General features: G+C 38.4%; 1 protein-coding gene across 2 annotated transcripts in view; it reads right to left on the bottom strand.

Annotated features, from left to right (window-relative positions):
• The window catches only part of SEMA3A (semaphorin 3A), a 289689-nt gene that overhangs the window by 27965 nt on the left and 247084 nt on the right, over window positions 1-14640 (bottom strand). For both annotated transcript variants that reach the window (XM_075124518.1, XM_048835313.2), the window contains 3 exons: window positions 8729-8948; window positions 2956-3047; window positions 49-90 (listed from right to left, as the gene is read on the bottom strand). In XM_075124518.1, the coding sequence (XP_074980619.1) occupies window positions 49-90; window positions 2956-3047; window positions 8729-8948 (354 nt within the window). The remainder of the gene's footprint in view (window positions 1-48; window positions 91-2955; window positions 3048-8728; window positions 8949-14640) is intronic.

Genomic DNA, 14640 nt, shown 5'->3' with positions numbered 1-14640 from the left:
GGTCAATAAATATTTTAAAAAGTGATTTAAAGCTTGTGCATACAGTACCTGCTTTGTGGAAATCTTCATTGCAGAAATAACAGTGGGTTCCTAGAAAAAACATTAAAATGGGTTCAAATGTAAAATGTGTTTTTAATAAACATGAAACTAGTGCTAGAGGGCCATCTACCAGCTAAAAAACTCTTTGGATTCTTTGATGGGATTTCTTGCTGACTATTAACATGAAATGTTTGTATTGTTATAGGTGAATTAGAATGCATCTGTGCCTGTGCATGTCTAAATTCAACATCACAATTTATCAATCATTTCTCAGACTTTATTATTCCAGCGTTATTGGTTTTGTTGTTTGTTTCACTTTTTTGAAATTCATTTCTGCTCATACTGTTAAATTTAAATTTACAGTAATGTATCCACATAGCATGCATGGAGAAAAGCTTAAGAATAAATATTAATATGATAAAGTGCAGGTGATGGAACCCAAATAAACCAATCACTTTAATAATACCTAGATGAAGACCCCAGTCCTGCAAACACTTACTCATGGCACTAGCTCTCCTCACATGAGTAGTCCTACTGACTGTATTGGGATTTCTCATGCACATACAGTTACTTATATTTATGGAATACGGAGCTCAAACTGATAGTAAATTTTTACACTGTGAAGTATTTAATCAATATAATGGGCAAATCCTGCTCACCTTACGCAGGCACTTACGTCTATGAAACATTATGCCTGAGTAAAGTAAGCAGACTTTAGACCACTATGTAGTTTCCTATACAAATTAATGTAGCTTTATGAGCACATTAATAAAATAATGGATTTAGTCTTGATCCTAAAAGATTTTTAATTTTGTTTTTTTACATTGGTAGGGTAGTCCCAGTAACTTCAGTGGGACTATTTACGTAAGTAAAAGCTACAGGACTGAGCCCTTAATGAGTAATTCTAACAAAGTTTAAGTTTTAGTGCAGTGTAAAACCTTATTACATGGGGTGCAAAAGAGTACTACTTACTGACCCTATGCATCATGTTTTTAGTAACGTATATTAATATAGTTCGCATTAAGCTTTCAATCTGCTGATCCTGGGAGAATTTAATATGGCTGAGTGGATGCTAAGCATGTGGACTTCTTTACAAATGGGTTAACAGACCTGGTATTAGAAAGCATCAATTACGTGTTACATTTGAATGAAAATTGAACTCATTTGCTTGTTTGTTCAGCTGTTCCGGGGAATATTCCACAATTCAGGTTAAAAAAGGCATTTATTATCAATGTAACAGATCTGGAAGGTTTTCAGTTTGGTGGATTTATAAATGAAAACCATTGTATTCATCATGCTGTGGCTCAAACAGTGAAAAACATTCTTCATGACACAGAGGTAGCCTCTTCTGTAGCCAGTAAAAACTCAGATATAGTAGGTTCCATTTAAAAACTATTGCAAATTTTCTATTAAGAGATCTAATTCTTGTTTACTCCATGGCCTCCTTACATTATTAAACTAAGGAGGCCTTAACGTAAATGAGAATCAGGGGCAAACTATTTTTATATAATACAAAAAATGCACCAGTAAACTTAAAACCCAAATCCTAATTTGACATTTAGTGTAGGGCTGCTGCAAATCCAGTTTGGAAAATAACGTTGATTCAGTTTTTCCTAATTTACTCTCCTATTTCTTTGATCTCTTGGCACTTCTGCTTTATTTAAGGAAGAAAATCCTATGCTTTCAAAATTGCCAGATTACCCTGTGGAGTACATAATAATCTTGCTTCATGTTAAAGAGAGAAAAGCCAGAAGCCACAAATTACACTTCTCATTTTCCCTTCATAACTTCTAATTTACAATTTGTGTTAAAAAAACCCAAAACAACAAAAAAAACCAAACCCACAGAAAAATGAAACACAGCCTGACAGTGACCAATCTCTGGGCGGTGATTCTTGTGCAAACTTTGCCTGTGAAGCATAGAATGCCGAAAGTAAACATTTCTATAAGACCTGCCCAAATATGTTGTGTCTACTGTCAAGTCAAAGATATAGTGATGGTAACATAGCATGAACAGAGGAATAATTCAGGAAACTCAAATGTTTTATTGTAGCACAGAAAACATGGAACATCCTCTGGGATCTATCTGACATGATTCAGAAAAAGTTTGATTTATTTGGGCTAAATTTTCAGAAGTGACTAGTGGATACTTCACTTGGGGTAAGATGGGGGGTCAGCTCACAGTACCTTAAAGGGACTTGATTTTCATAAAATGCTGAGTTCCCATACTCTTAAAATCAGGCCTTTTTAAGCTATTTCAACTCAGGTACCTAACGATGGAGACACCCAAAGTCACTTCTGAAAATGTAGGCCCTTTATTCCTTTTGGTTTTGAAGGCAACCGTAAATGGTACCAGACTTAAAAAAAATTTGGAAGACCAACACTCTGCCTAAGAGAGGTAAAATGTATATTTCATGTGTGTTTGTTACGTTTTCACTGAGATGTCATGGAAGCTCAAGGAATAAGACTGAAGAGTCTCCTCCTAGCCAGATAATCTGAATTGTTTCTAATAGCCACATGTGTAGTTATTATTTTGTATAACCTTCTGGGAGAGGATGTGTGGGGAGATTCCAGAAAATACACATTTTTTAACTGTAACTGAGTTTAAAAAATCTTGTTTACTCCATGGCCATACTCCACACTTGTTTACTCCACTCCATACTCCACAAAGATTTAGTGATTCTAATTTAACATTGAAACAGCACCACAAAAATCAGGAATGCCATTTCTTTTATCATTAACCTCCAACTAGCATTGGAAGCTTCAAGGTTTATTTTGGCTAGTGTCTGGGTCTATAATTGACAAGCTAATTAGAAGAGTATGCCAGGCTACTCCTTGGCTATCCTGCAACAAGTTCAGCATGCAGCTGTCCACAGAAAAATCTACAACCTGACACTTGGAATTCAGCAGCACTTACCCGAAAGACTGCCATTTCTTCCAGCAAGACTTCTTCTAAATCATGCCAAGTCTCCTTAGGAATTGAAACCACTTTAAGAACTGTCCCAATATCTTTAAAAGAAAAAAAAATGTTTTCAGGTGGTTAATAAGTAGACTCCAATTTAAGGGCACCAGAATTTCTTGATCTCTTGCAATATGCAACTATTTCCATACAAGGGTCCTGACACTGCATATTGCTGAGAACTGACTCCACACAATACCCACTGCCGTTTGATTGAACTAGCAGGGTTTTGAATTTCCATAAGGCATTGGTCTGAAATTTCTTAATTGTGGAAGTTCAACAGAAAAATGATTCATTACTCTGCTTCAGCTGTTAAAGAATGAACGGGACAGCACAATATTATTAGATTGGTGCCATGAAATCTCAGCTGCCTCTGAGGTATTATTCTAGATGGGAATGTGCTAAATTTACTCAGCCACATTTTATTAGCCATTCTGAAGTAGGAAGTTTTTCATACTTGTTTTAAAATACACGTGCAGATGTTATTAGAAGGCTCAATGTGGACACAAGGACAGCTGGAAGAATGTTGTCAAACTGATGAAGTTGTCAGTTCTTTTAAGTATCTGCTGTCCTGGTGTCAAACAAAAGCATCTAAGGCTTCTATGTCCCTAAAGACATCTGTATTGTGATGAATGGCATTAGCCTTGTTTCAGGATAAAACAACAGCAGCCCTGTACAACTTGTGTCTTTTCATTAGAGATAGCTTTGCACCAAGGGCTTGATTCTACAACCATTTAGGTTACTGAGAGTATTTCCACTGACGTTAATGTGAGCAGGTCCAGGTCTCAAAACCCCAGCACTAAACACCCCCGCAAACATGTGTGGACGTCTGGATTTGGAACTGAACTTTCTAACTTAAGACCATCTCTCTATTTAACCTCTGAAGCATATATCTGTGCTTCACTTTGCATAAACCAACTTTTTGGAAACAGTTGCAACTTCGTCAGCTTAATCCAAAACCTAGCATTTCTGATTTGTCAAAGGTTACCAAAGACTTTTAGCAGTAACAAGAAATGTGTGTTCTAATTTAACGTTTTAGGTCTGCTAAGCATGAGGCAATACAATCACATTATAGAAAGCAAAAAGCATTCACCCTCTGAAAATCAAGCCCCTTTAGGGTGTCTCAAGATCAGCACCCACAATCACTAGTCACTTTGGAAAATGTAGGCTGGTTTTAAAGCCATGAGGTAAAGGTATTAAGCATAATAAAAATATAGAGAGTCAACACTCTTCCTAACACAAGGATTCCCCAAGAATAACTATATAGATATGGTCAAAAATGCTGTGTTGGAAAATTCTCCATTTTTCCATCAGAAAATGCTGAGTTAACTGAATCAAAATGATTAGAAGGCAAGTATCTATTTCGACCAAAAAATGTCCACAGAAAAGTCTTGAAATAGTTTGTTTTGATAAGGTTGGAATGTTTCATTTCTACTTTGATCATTTTGACATTATCATTCAGAATGTTATATTACATTTTACTTTACAATATCATGTAAAATTTGAAACCATAAAAATAAAAATTAAACATTTGGACCTTACTGAAACAAAATATTTTGGTTGTTATAGATATGAACTGCTTTGATAAAGTAAAAACAATTTTTTTGCAATATTTCATTCTGTGAAAAAAATGATAGTTCCCAAGTTTGTATCTTCAATTGGGACAAAATTTTTTTTTCAAAATCTCATAAATTTCCATGAGACAGAAATTTTGTTTCTTGACCAATTCTAATAACTGTCTTAAGCAAAAGTAGAAATCTAAATATCCATGGCTAGGAGTTTTGGGGTTTTTTTTTTGTTTTTTTTTTAAACCTGTACATCTTTGTTTAATTTTTCCACAAAATATCAATTGCAATCTAATCTCTTTCATGAACGCCAAATTTGCAGATGCAATTTTTAAAAGAAAATGAAAATAAAATAAATCTCTTATAGAATCATAGAATATTAGGGTTGGAAGGGACCTCAGGAGGTCATCTAGTCCAATCCCCCTACTCAAAGCAGGACCAATCCCCAAATAAATCATCCAGCCAGGGATTTGTCAAGCCGAGCCTTAAAAACTTCTAAGGAAGGAGATTCCACCACCTCCCTAGGTAACCTCCTAGTGAAAAAGGAAAGTTTTAAAAGGAAGTTTTGCCTTTTATTTAAAATACTGCATGTATGATTTTGGCTCATGAAAAATAATAGTTGGACAGTTATGAAATCTTTGGTTATTCACTATTATTATTACTATTATTTTAAAATATTTACTTTGAGCAATATACTTAAAAGTAGCTTTACAGAACATCATAGAACAAGAGGAACATAAGCTTAAAACAAAAACTCCTGAACTTTCCACAACTATCCGGAAAAACTAATAATTCATTATTAAGGTTATTAACAATATGAGAATTGGAAACTGCCCTAATTACCCTGGCTACAATTTTGTAATTGTGGTTTGGAGAAAAACCTGCTAACAACAGAGAGAGGACTTCAAGCTAATGAACATAACAGGGTGTCATGGTTTGTAGGGCTTTACACGCTATTAGTACAGGACTGTCATCAGCACCACATTTATAGTCTATTGAAGCTACATTTTGGGACAGCATAAATGGAGTTTTGATAAAGTGAGGCAAGTGGTGTTATGGAATCTGAGCAGGGCAGGTAGACATTGTAGCTCTAAGCATCACATTTTTTAAATAAATGCTTTTCTTTTAAGAAGATCCTGCAATGATTATGGTAGCTTGGTGCTGCGGAAAGCCCTTGAGGTCAAAGGTACAATATGTTAATCACTATGGCGACTCTGATCAGGCCTCAGGTACCAAAGTGTCGTTTTATCTGAGTTCTAGATCAAGTTGTACAGAGTAGTATTTCAAACAATTTCACACAAATTGACTTGGGCTTCTCTTTTAGGATCAGTGAGCTCGGGTGAGTAACTTAGTTTAGAAGATAAGATTACTGTTATTAATTCACTTTACTGACAGATGTACCTAGACTGTGCACAATGATCCCCCACATCAGATATTTGGGATACCCTTTAAATGGATACATTGGAACCTGGTTTTTCACAGACATATTTTCGGGCATTCCAACATAATTCTGTTTCCACTGTGGAGTGGCTAGGGGATAGTCACTGTTACAATGAGAATGAGAAAGAAACTGCTTAGACGAAGATTACACCCACAGGAAAGGAAAATATGACCAAGCAGGATGGTGTGCTAATTATCCTGGGGTTAACTAGTACCATTTATGTCAATACCAAAAAAGGTTTCCCCATTTTACTGAAATTCTGCAGCCTGATTGCTACAATGCTAATGACTATATGTAATCTGATGGCACAGAACTGCAGAGAAACCCAGTCACACCACACAGGGCTAAATCATGGCTTTGTCACAAGTCCTGCTCAACTAGCCGTAAATTAGATTGTGATGTGAGTCCACAACCTGATTCCTGGTTCCTCCTTTGCGCTGGGGGTGGAGGCAGAGATGTCATGCCCTATACCAGTCCCATCCATGGTGCTGATTCTTAACCCCAGTATGCTGGCTTAGCTGTGCTTGCTGGCACAATGGAGGGAGAGCCTTGGCTGCCCATCCATTCCCTATTTGCATGGAAGTGAGAGTAGGAGTTCCACGGAAGGTTTTCTTCCCCCACATTACTAATCACTTTCTAGCGAGAGTAGATGAGCAAGTGGGCACCTTATACCCCCTTACTCCCCTATGTGTCCCTCGTTTACTGTCCTTGTTGAGCAGCTATTATCTTAGTCTGACAAACATAATATTGCAGAAAATAAAAGCAATACTTTACATTTACAGGACTGCATTTTCAGTGCTGACTTCTGTCTTGGCAGGTGCATGTTTTTGCTCACAATTTGTGGACACAAATATCTGCATTGCCTGTCTAACCACTGCAGCTGTTTTCACCTAGAAATCTGAAATTTGAATCTGTAGTGAACAGTAGGGAGGAAACTGCTTCCTCCCAATGGAAGTCGAGTTGAGCTCAGGTTTAAAACCAGACCCTCAGTATACAAGACCTCTCCTGAGGATCTCAAAGGGTTTTTCAGAAGTTAATTTAGCAAGTCTCGAAATATCCCTCTCTGATTGGCAGTTGTAGATCCATTTCACAAAGAGGTAAACTGAGGCACTGCAAGATTAAAGGCTTGCTCATGTACCACCAAATTCAGTGAGTTTTACATTCACGTCAGTGAGAGCAAGATCAAGTAATAAATGACTTGCTGAAAGTCATATACCAGTGTGGCCTAATAGGCAGAGCAGTGAATGAGAACTCAGAAGACTTGGTTTCTATTCCTGGTTCAGCCTCTAACCTGCTGAGTGACTGTGGGGAAATTATTTCATTTAGCTGTGCCTCAGTTTTCCCATCAGTAAAACTGGGATAATGATGTTTCCTGCCTTTCAGGTCTACAGATGAAAAGTGCTATATAAGAGCCATCTTATTATTGTCATTGCAAGATGGGCATACATTATCCAGTTTTCCTTATGTGATGGAAAATATTTGTGGCACATAAAAACAGGTTAAAATATTGTTCGGAGTTTTAAACAATAACCTGCTATAGCACAAACATGTCATCATTCAGTTCACAATTTCAGAGAGCTGGAGCACTTTCTTTATGGCTGCATCTTCTGCAGTAAATGTTTGGTACACATACAATACGTTTAGTATACAAAGCTTCAGCACAGGTCTCAGTTTACTCATGATTTATGTTAGACATCAACATGAAGAGAGCCTTGAGATTTATTGCTTGGAATCTGACCCCCAGCTATGGAGCTGTAGATTTGTAACTGGTGCCATTCAGAAACAGTATTCTTATGAGAAAGAAAGAGAAACAGACAGATAGAGAACCTGTTCATTTTTTAGAACACTGCAGTGATGCAGTGGGAAAGTTCTTTGGTTTCTTTGATTTAACTTCTTGAGGCTAGTAATAAAGTCACTGAGTTCAATACAAGTTTGAAACACTAGTTAATCTGGTGGAAAATCATCAAAGATGTAAGGCCCGCTCCTCAGATGGTGCTAATCAATGTATTTACATGATGGCAATGGAGAAACTGGGCTGAGTGGCTGGCCCCTGGTGCTTTCATGTAGAACTTTTAGCATAGTAAAAATTGCTTTATTTACAAGAAAATCTCCTCTTTTGCCTGCTGGAAGAAAGATATAAAGCCCAAGCCATAAGATAGTACAAACACTTTACCAGTGGCATCGTGCTTCAGCATAACTTTTTGTCCTTCCTAGGACCTCTTACAATATCAGAAAACCTGGTGTGTTGAGGGTAATGAAGCATTCTTCTGGCTGGTGGTCAGTTTAGATTAGCACAGTTCAAAATATGTTGAAAGAGGACACAAGAAATATTCCACAACTTGGAGAAATCCTGGTTGATTTACTCATATGACTAGTTCCTATGGAGTGAACATGTACCCCAAAATATCTAGCTAAAAACAAAATTATAATTACCAGTGGGAAGATGCCTCTAATTAAAAAACAAAAACAAACCCTCTGTTCCTACTCCAGCTGAAGTCAAAGGCAAAACACCTACTGATGTCAAGTCCTAATCAAACAACATGAACCCTTAAGTAACAAAAAAGAAAAGAAAAAATGTGTTGAGCCTTGCCCTAAAGAATTCCACAGATGTACTCTATAGTACACAAAAATAAGCTTGCTTTCTACCAGTAATGAAAACCACTCATCTACCCTACTTCTCCATACTCCATGTGAGAAAATCGGATGTAGCATGAACGATTCTTACCTGTTCCAATGAACATGACATCATACTGGCCATCTTCTGCATCGACCCGGTCTACTACTATCTGTGTGAACTGGTAATCCACATCTGTTTTGATCATGATTGGACGATTATTGATAGGGAATACAGGATTGTACATTGCTGGATGACTTCTTGCGAATGTGATGACTTCATCAGGAAGGTCCTTTGTAGAGTCAAAGCCTCCAAAAGTTTTACTGGGACACTGAGAACAAGAAAGAGAATATTTTGCACCTTATAACTGAGCAATTAGACATATTCGTTTCTTTGAGATCCTTATGAGTCTTCAGTCTGTAATAAAGTACAACCCAGGATATAATTGTTCCATGATGGACAACAACTGTACAGGGAGTTAATACTGGCACCAAAAATCTTTGGAGAAATATTTTTCTTCATTGAAATCAATATAGCTCATACCAGAGAATATTACGGTTTGTATACATTATCTTTCTTATCACTGTGCTGTGCGAATAATTGATTGTCAGTAATTTACTGACTACTATTATCTTTTTAATTGGTAGTACAAGACCACAGGGATGCTGAATATGCTAAAAATTACTGTACAAAAGACACAGATTAAAGCACTTCGTTATCTATACAGTAGAAAACTAATTATCTGTAACAATCACCCCACTATCTAAGCATCTTCTTCTGTGACTCAAGTCAAAACTCATTCACTTCAAAGGACCTTGGATTAGGCCCTTAATGAGCTGCCAGTGTGACTCCCTGTTCTGTTTACTCCTGATTATCTAAACTGCTGATTATCTGGACATATCTGGCGTCATCCAAATGGTTCTGACGATGAGGCTCCTGCTGTGTTGAATTATTCGTATAAATTTTCTAGCATGGGTGGTGAATAAAGTGCTTGTAGTGAGTTCAGGTTATTTGCCTCAATGTCCACTTGTAGTAAACAGTACAATGACAGAGGGGGAGCAATACTTATAGGACTAAGGTGTCCCTAGTCCTCACACAGCAGCACAGGGGAGTAAAGATTCCATGTTCCACCTCATGTGGTTATGTTAGGACTAATCAGTCTTGGCTCTGGGGCCTATGCAAAGCACAGGGACTACACAGACACTGGTCCCTCCACCCATGAGCAAATGGATGAGGATGAGGGAAAGAGTGAGGAGGACAGCAGGCAAAGCCATGACTCTGTCCCCCCACAAGCATTCCCCTCTGCTTTCCCCACCCACAATTCCTCCTGAGGGAAGTGCACTTATGCATCAGGACTGTGGCTATATGCTAAAGACTAGCCCTTACCTAATGAATTCTCTCTCAAAAACTCAAAAATTTTATGAACATCAGAGATGTTGACCTTACAACATCTCTCGGTAAAGTGGGAAATTATTATTAGCCCCATTTTACAGATGAGGAGACTGAGGCATAAGGAACTTAAATGATTTGTCATAGGTCTCACAGAAATTTTGAGAAGACAACTTCAGGTGCCTGACCCTAACCGCTTAAGCACAAGACATCCATTTCAGACATACAAAGCCTATGAGGCAAATTTCACTGTGCTTATGCTTATGTTCACCGCATTTGATCTTGAAATATAAACATCCCAGTGATATAAATCCAGGGGTAATGCATCTTTTATTCACATTGATAGAATATCCACCACTTAGAGTAAAAACTTTGAAACCAAAAAGTAATTAAACAGAAATCCGGATCTTGCTGGATTCTCAGTAGAAGAAATCAATCGTCTTTGCCATCACCTTGATCCAGATTATTAATAATTCATCAGAAATGACGTAAAGAAATCAATATGGTCAAAAAAAGCAGTTGTTATTTGCAGCCAAGGGACACGTCAATGCATTGGGAAGCATGGAGGGTATGAGAGATAGGTTTTCACTTTTTTGCATGTTGTCAAGGAAGCAATTTCCAACATTCTCATTCATTATATATTAGAGAAAGAAAGAATTACTGATTTAAACCCAATTAGCCAAATAAACAATAATAGCAAATATAGCAAGTTAGTCACCTATTCTTATTATCTCTACATTTGACCCCTTATTATTATTATTTCATATCCATATGTTCATTTACTTCCAATTAGAAAAATACAATATACTACTAGAACTAAACCTTTTATGATCTTTAGCATTGTTGGAGTCAATCTGAAATTTTGTGTTTCTACGGTGCAGTTCCAAAGTTTTCTTGATGCTTGGATTAATATTCCAACTAGAGTGTGATACTGATTACTTACATTAATCAACGCTTAATTAGATAATGTATGTAAAGTGCTTTCAACAGGAAAATCACTATACAAGTACTAAGTATTATTAATTGCAGCTGGGCAAATACTGAAAAAATAAAATAAGATCCATGTATAGTCATTTCAGTTTTTAAATGCATATATTTCTGCTGTATTTCAATCCTGTTTGTATTTATTTTCTACCAATATTTTAGCAAAGGAACTTACTGGTAGCAATGTTCATCAAGTCAACACGTTAGGCATAATATTTACAGAAAGCCGATTTTAGATTTGAAATCATGAGCATTTAGCATGAGCATGTTTTTAGAAAAACCTAATTCCAGGAGTTAGGTTGACTTGGACTCCATACGCAGTAAAAGGAAGTAAGAATCTCCCCTTTACACCTCTATGTGGGTTACCTGGACCTAATGCTTGGGCATGCAAGAATAAATGGGGATACATTTCTTCTTATTCCTTCCCCAGTGTAAGTGGGTAGGAAATGGGTGGAGCCATGAATCCATCTTCCCTGCTCACTGGCCAGTGCAGCTGAGCCAGCACATCATGAAAGTATAACAATTTGTTGCTGCTCTATACCCACAGGAAATCTCTAACCCTCATGAGCAAGGGGGAAGAAATGATGGAATTATGCTTTCCAGAGATATGTCTGCTTTACCCTGCATCCCCCGAGGTACTCCTGAAGTGGTGCTGCTTCTGCCCCACCTCATGCTCAGAGCTCTGTCTAAAGTCAAAACCTGTCCCTACGAGTTACAATCCAGGATACAGAACACTGGATACCATGCAACCGCTGTGTACAATCAGTGCAGCCTGAATTTCAAATACTGACTTCTCACAATGAACTCTCCCTTAATAGGTTACCGACCAGCAATTATTTGCAGAAATTACTGAGGGAATAAATCTGAGTCACAAAAAAATTGCAAATAATTCACATTCAGAAAAGGAAGTGAAACTTGTTGAATTAATTATTGACCCATGCATGTTGATATTTTTTACAATAGTTTTTTTAAGGGTATGGATTTAGAGAAATACATTCAAAATATTGTAGCCAGTGGAAAAGTCTTGTCACTTTTACATGTGTATTTATGCTGGATTTTTTGGCAGAGACTTTAGACTTCATAATGGCAGTACACATAACAAAGACAGGGCCTGATACTGCTTAGAGGTTATTGGCAAGACTCTCTCTGACTTCAGAGGTCCTGATCCAACAATCCAGTCCAACAAAACATTTAAGCAAGCATCTGAGTAGTTCACAATGGGACTACTCAGATGCTTAAAGTTAACTGCATGTTAGGGTGACTAGATTTGCCAATTTTATAGGGACAGTGCAGATATTCAGGGCTTTGTCTTATATAGGCATCTATTACACGCCACCTCCTGTCCCAATTTTTCACACTTGCTGTCAGGCCACCCTAGTGCATGTCTTTGTGATTTGCCAGTTGGGGAGGTCATACTTCACTACACCTGGTCAGAGTTTCTTCATCAGTGAAGAAAACATGTTAGATCTCATCCTGGAGCTATCTATCTAGAGAGCCCAGTCTAGCAATCATAGAATCATAGAATCTCAGGGTTGGAAGGGACCTCAGGAGGTCATCTAGTCCAATCCCCTGCTCAAAGCAGGACCAATCCCCAACTTAATCATCCCAGCCAGGGCTTTGTCAAGCCTGACCTTAAAAACTTCTAAGGAAGGAGATTCCACCACCTCCCTAGGTAACGCATTCCAGTACTTCACCACCCTCCTAGTGAAAAAGGTTTTCCTAATATCCAACCTAAACCTCCCCCACTGCAACTTGAGACCATTACTCCTCGTTCAGTCATCTGCTACCACTGAGAACAGTCTAGATCCATCCTCTTTGGAACCCCCTTTCAGGTAGCTGAAAGCAGCTATCAATTCCCCCCTCATTCTTCTCTTCCGCAGACTAAACAATCCCAGTTCCCTCAGCCTCTCCTCATAAGTCACGTGTTCCAGTCCCCTAATCATTTTTGTTGCCCTCCGCTGGACATTTTCCAATTTTTCCACATCCTTCTTGTGGTGTGGGGCCCAAAACTGGACAAAGTACTCCAGATGAGGCCTCACCAAAGTCGAATAGAGGGGTACAATCACGTCCCTTGATCTGCTGGCAATGCCCCTACTTATACATCCCAAAATGCCATTGGCCTTCTTGGCAACAAGGGCACACTGTTGACTCATATCCAGCTTCTCGTCCACTGTAAGCCCTAGGTCCTTTTCTACAGAACTGCTGCCTAGCCATTCGGTCCCTAGTCTGTAGTCGTGCATGAGATTCTTCCATCCTAAGTGCAGGACTCTGCACTTGTCCTCGTTGAACTTCATCAGATTTCTTTTGGCCCAATCCTCTAATTTGTCTAGGGGCCGCTGTATCCTATCCCTACCCTCCAGCGTATCTACCTTTCCTCCCAGTTTAGTGTCATCTGCAAACTTGCTGAGGGTGCAATCCACGCCATCCTCCAGATCATTTATGAAGATATTGAACAAAATCGGCCCCAGGACCGACCCTTGGGGCACTCCACTTGATACCAGCTGCCAACTAGACATGGAGCCATTGATTACTACCCGTTGAGCCTGACAATCTAGCCAGCTTTCTATCCACCTTATAGTGCATTCATCCAGCCCATACTTCTTTAACTTGCTGACAAGAATACTGTGGGAGATCATGTGAAAAGCTTTGCTAAAGTCAAGGAACAACATGTCCACTGCTTTCCCCTCATCCACAGAGCCAGTTATCTCGTCATAGAAGGCGATTAGATTAGTCAGGCATGACTTGCCCTTGGTGAATCCATGCTGACTGTTCCTGATCACTTTCCTCTCCTCTAACTGCTTCAGAATTGATTCCTTGAGGACCTGCTCCATGATTTTTCTAGGGACTGAGGTGAGGCTGACTGGCCTGTAGTTCCCAGGATCCTCCTTCTTCCCTTTTTTAAAGATGGGCACTACAACACTGCAGAGCTTGAGACTTTTCTGTGAAGAAATCTGGTTATTCCTTAGCAATCACATCCACTGAATGAGGAGAATTATACAATCCTTTTGCTGAGAAATCATTCTTTTCTTTAACATATGAAGCAGTTTTTGTTAGGCCAGACATCTGTATCATTTAACCATTGTTTTACACATTTATCATGGAAGCCAGTTTTGAGAAGAAGCTAGAAAGGATAGTTTAAAGGTTACTAACAATTAAAGGACAATCTATATGATCACAGAATCATAGAAATGCCCATATATGAATAATGCTTATGTGCTATTCTTGTTTTTTTACTTCACTGTACTTACTTGGATCTGTATAGTTTATTTGAGGCATAGATACATCTGAATGGGCTAGATCCTCAGCCTACTGTTCACAGGAGTCTCAATGGAGCTAAGCTGATTTGCACCAGCTGAAGATCTACCCTGATATGTACAACCCAAACCTTTTCCTCTAACACATTCTACCGGAGAAAAGGCAGATGAATAGGCAAAGCTCAGCAGCATTTCTGGGACCTGACAATGACTGGGGTGGATGGGAAGTCATAAATAGTGGTTTCATAGACACCATAGTGACAGAGGCATTAGAAAGAGACAGGAAAGTAAAATAACAGTTAAAAAATCCCTTTTGGAATTGGAAATTATTCCAGTGCCTTCCCCGTCCACTGCAGAAATGGTTACCTTAGAACTCTAAAGAAGTGAAATTTATGA

Source organism: Caretta caretta, chromosome 1 (genome assembly GCF_965140235.1).
Source record: "Caretta caretta isolate rCarCar2 chromosome 1, rCarCar1.hap1, whole genome shotgun sequence".
In the NCBI taxonomy this organism is placed as follows: domain Eukaryota; kingdom Metazoa; phylum Chordata; order Testudines; family Cheloniidae; genus Caretta; species Caretta caretta.
This window is presented reverse-complemented; position numbering and strand designations above follow the sequence as displayed.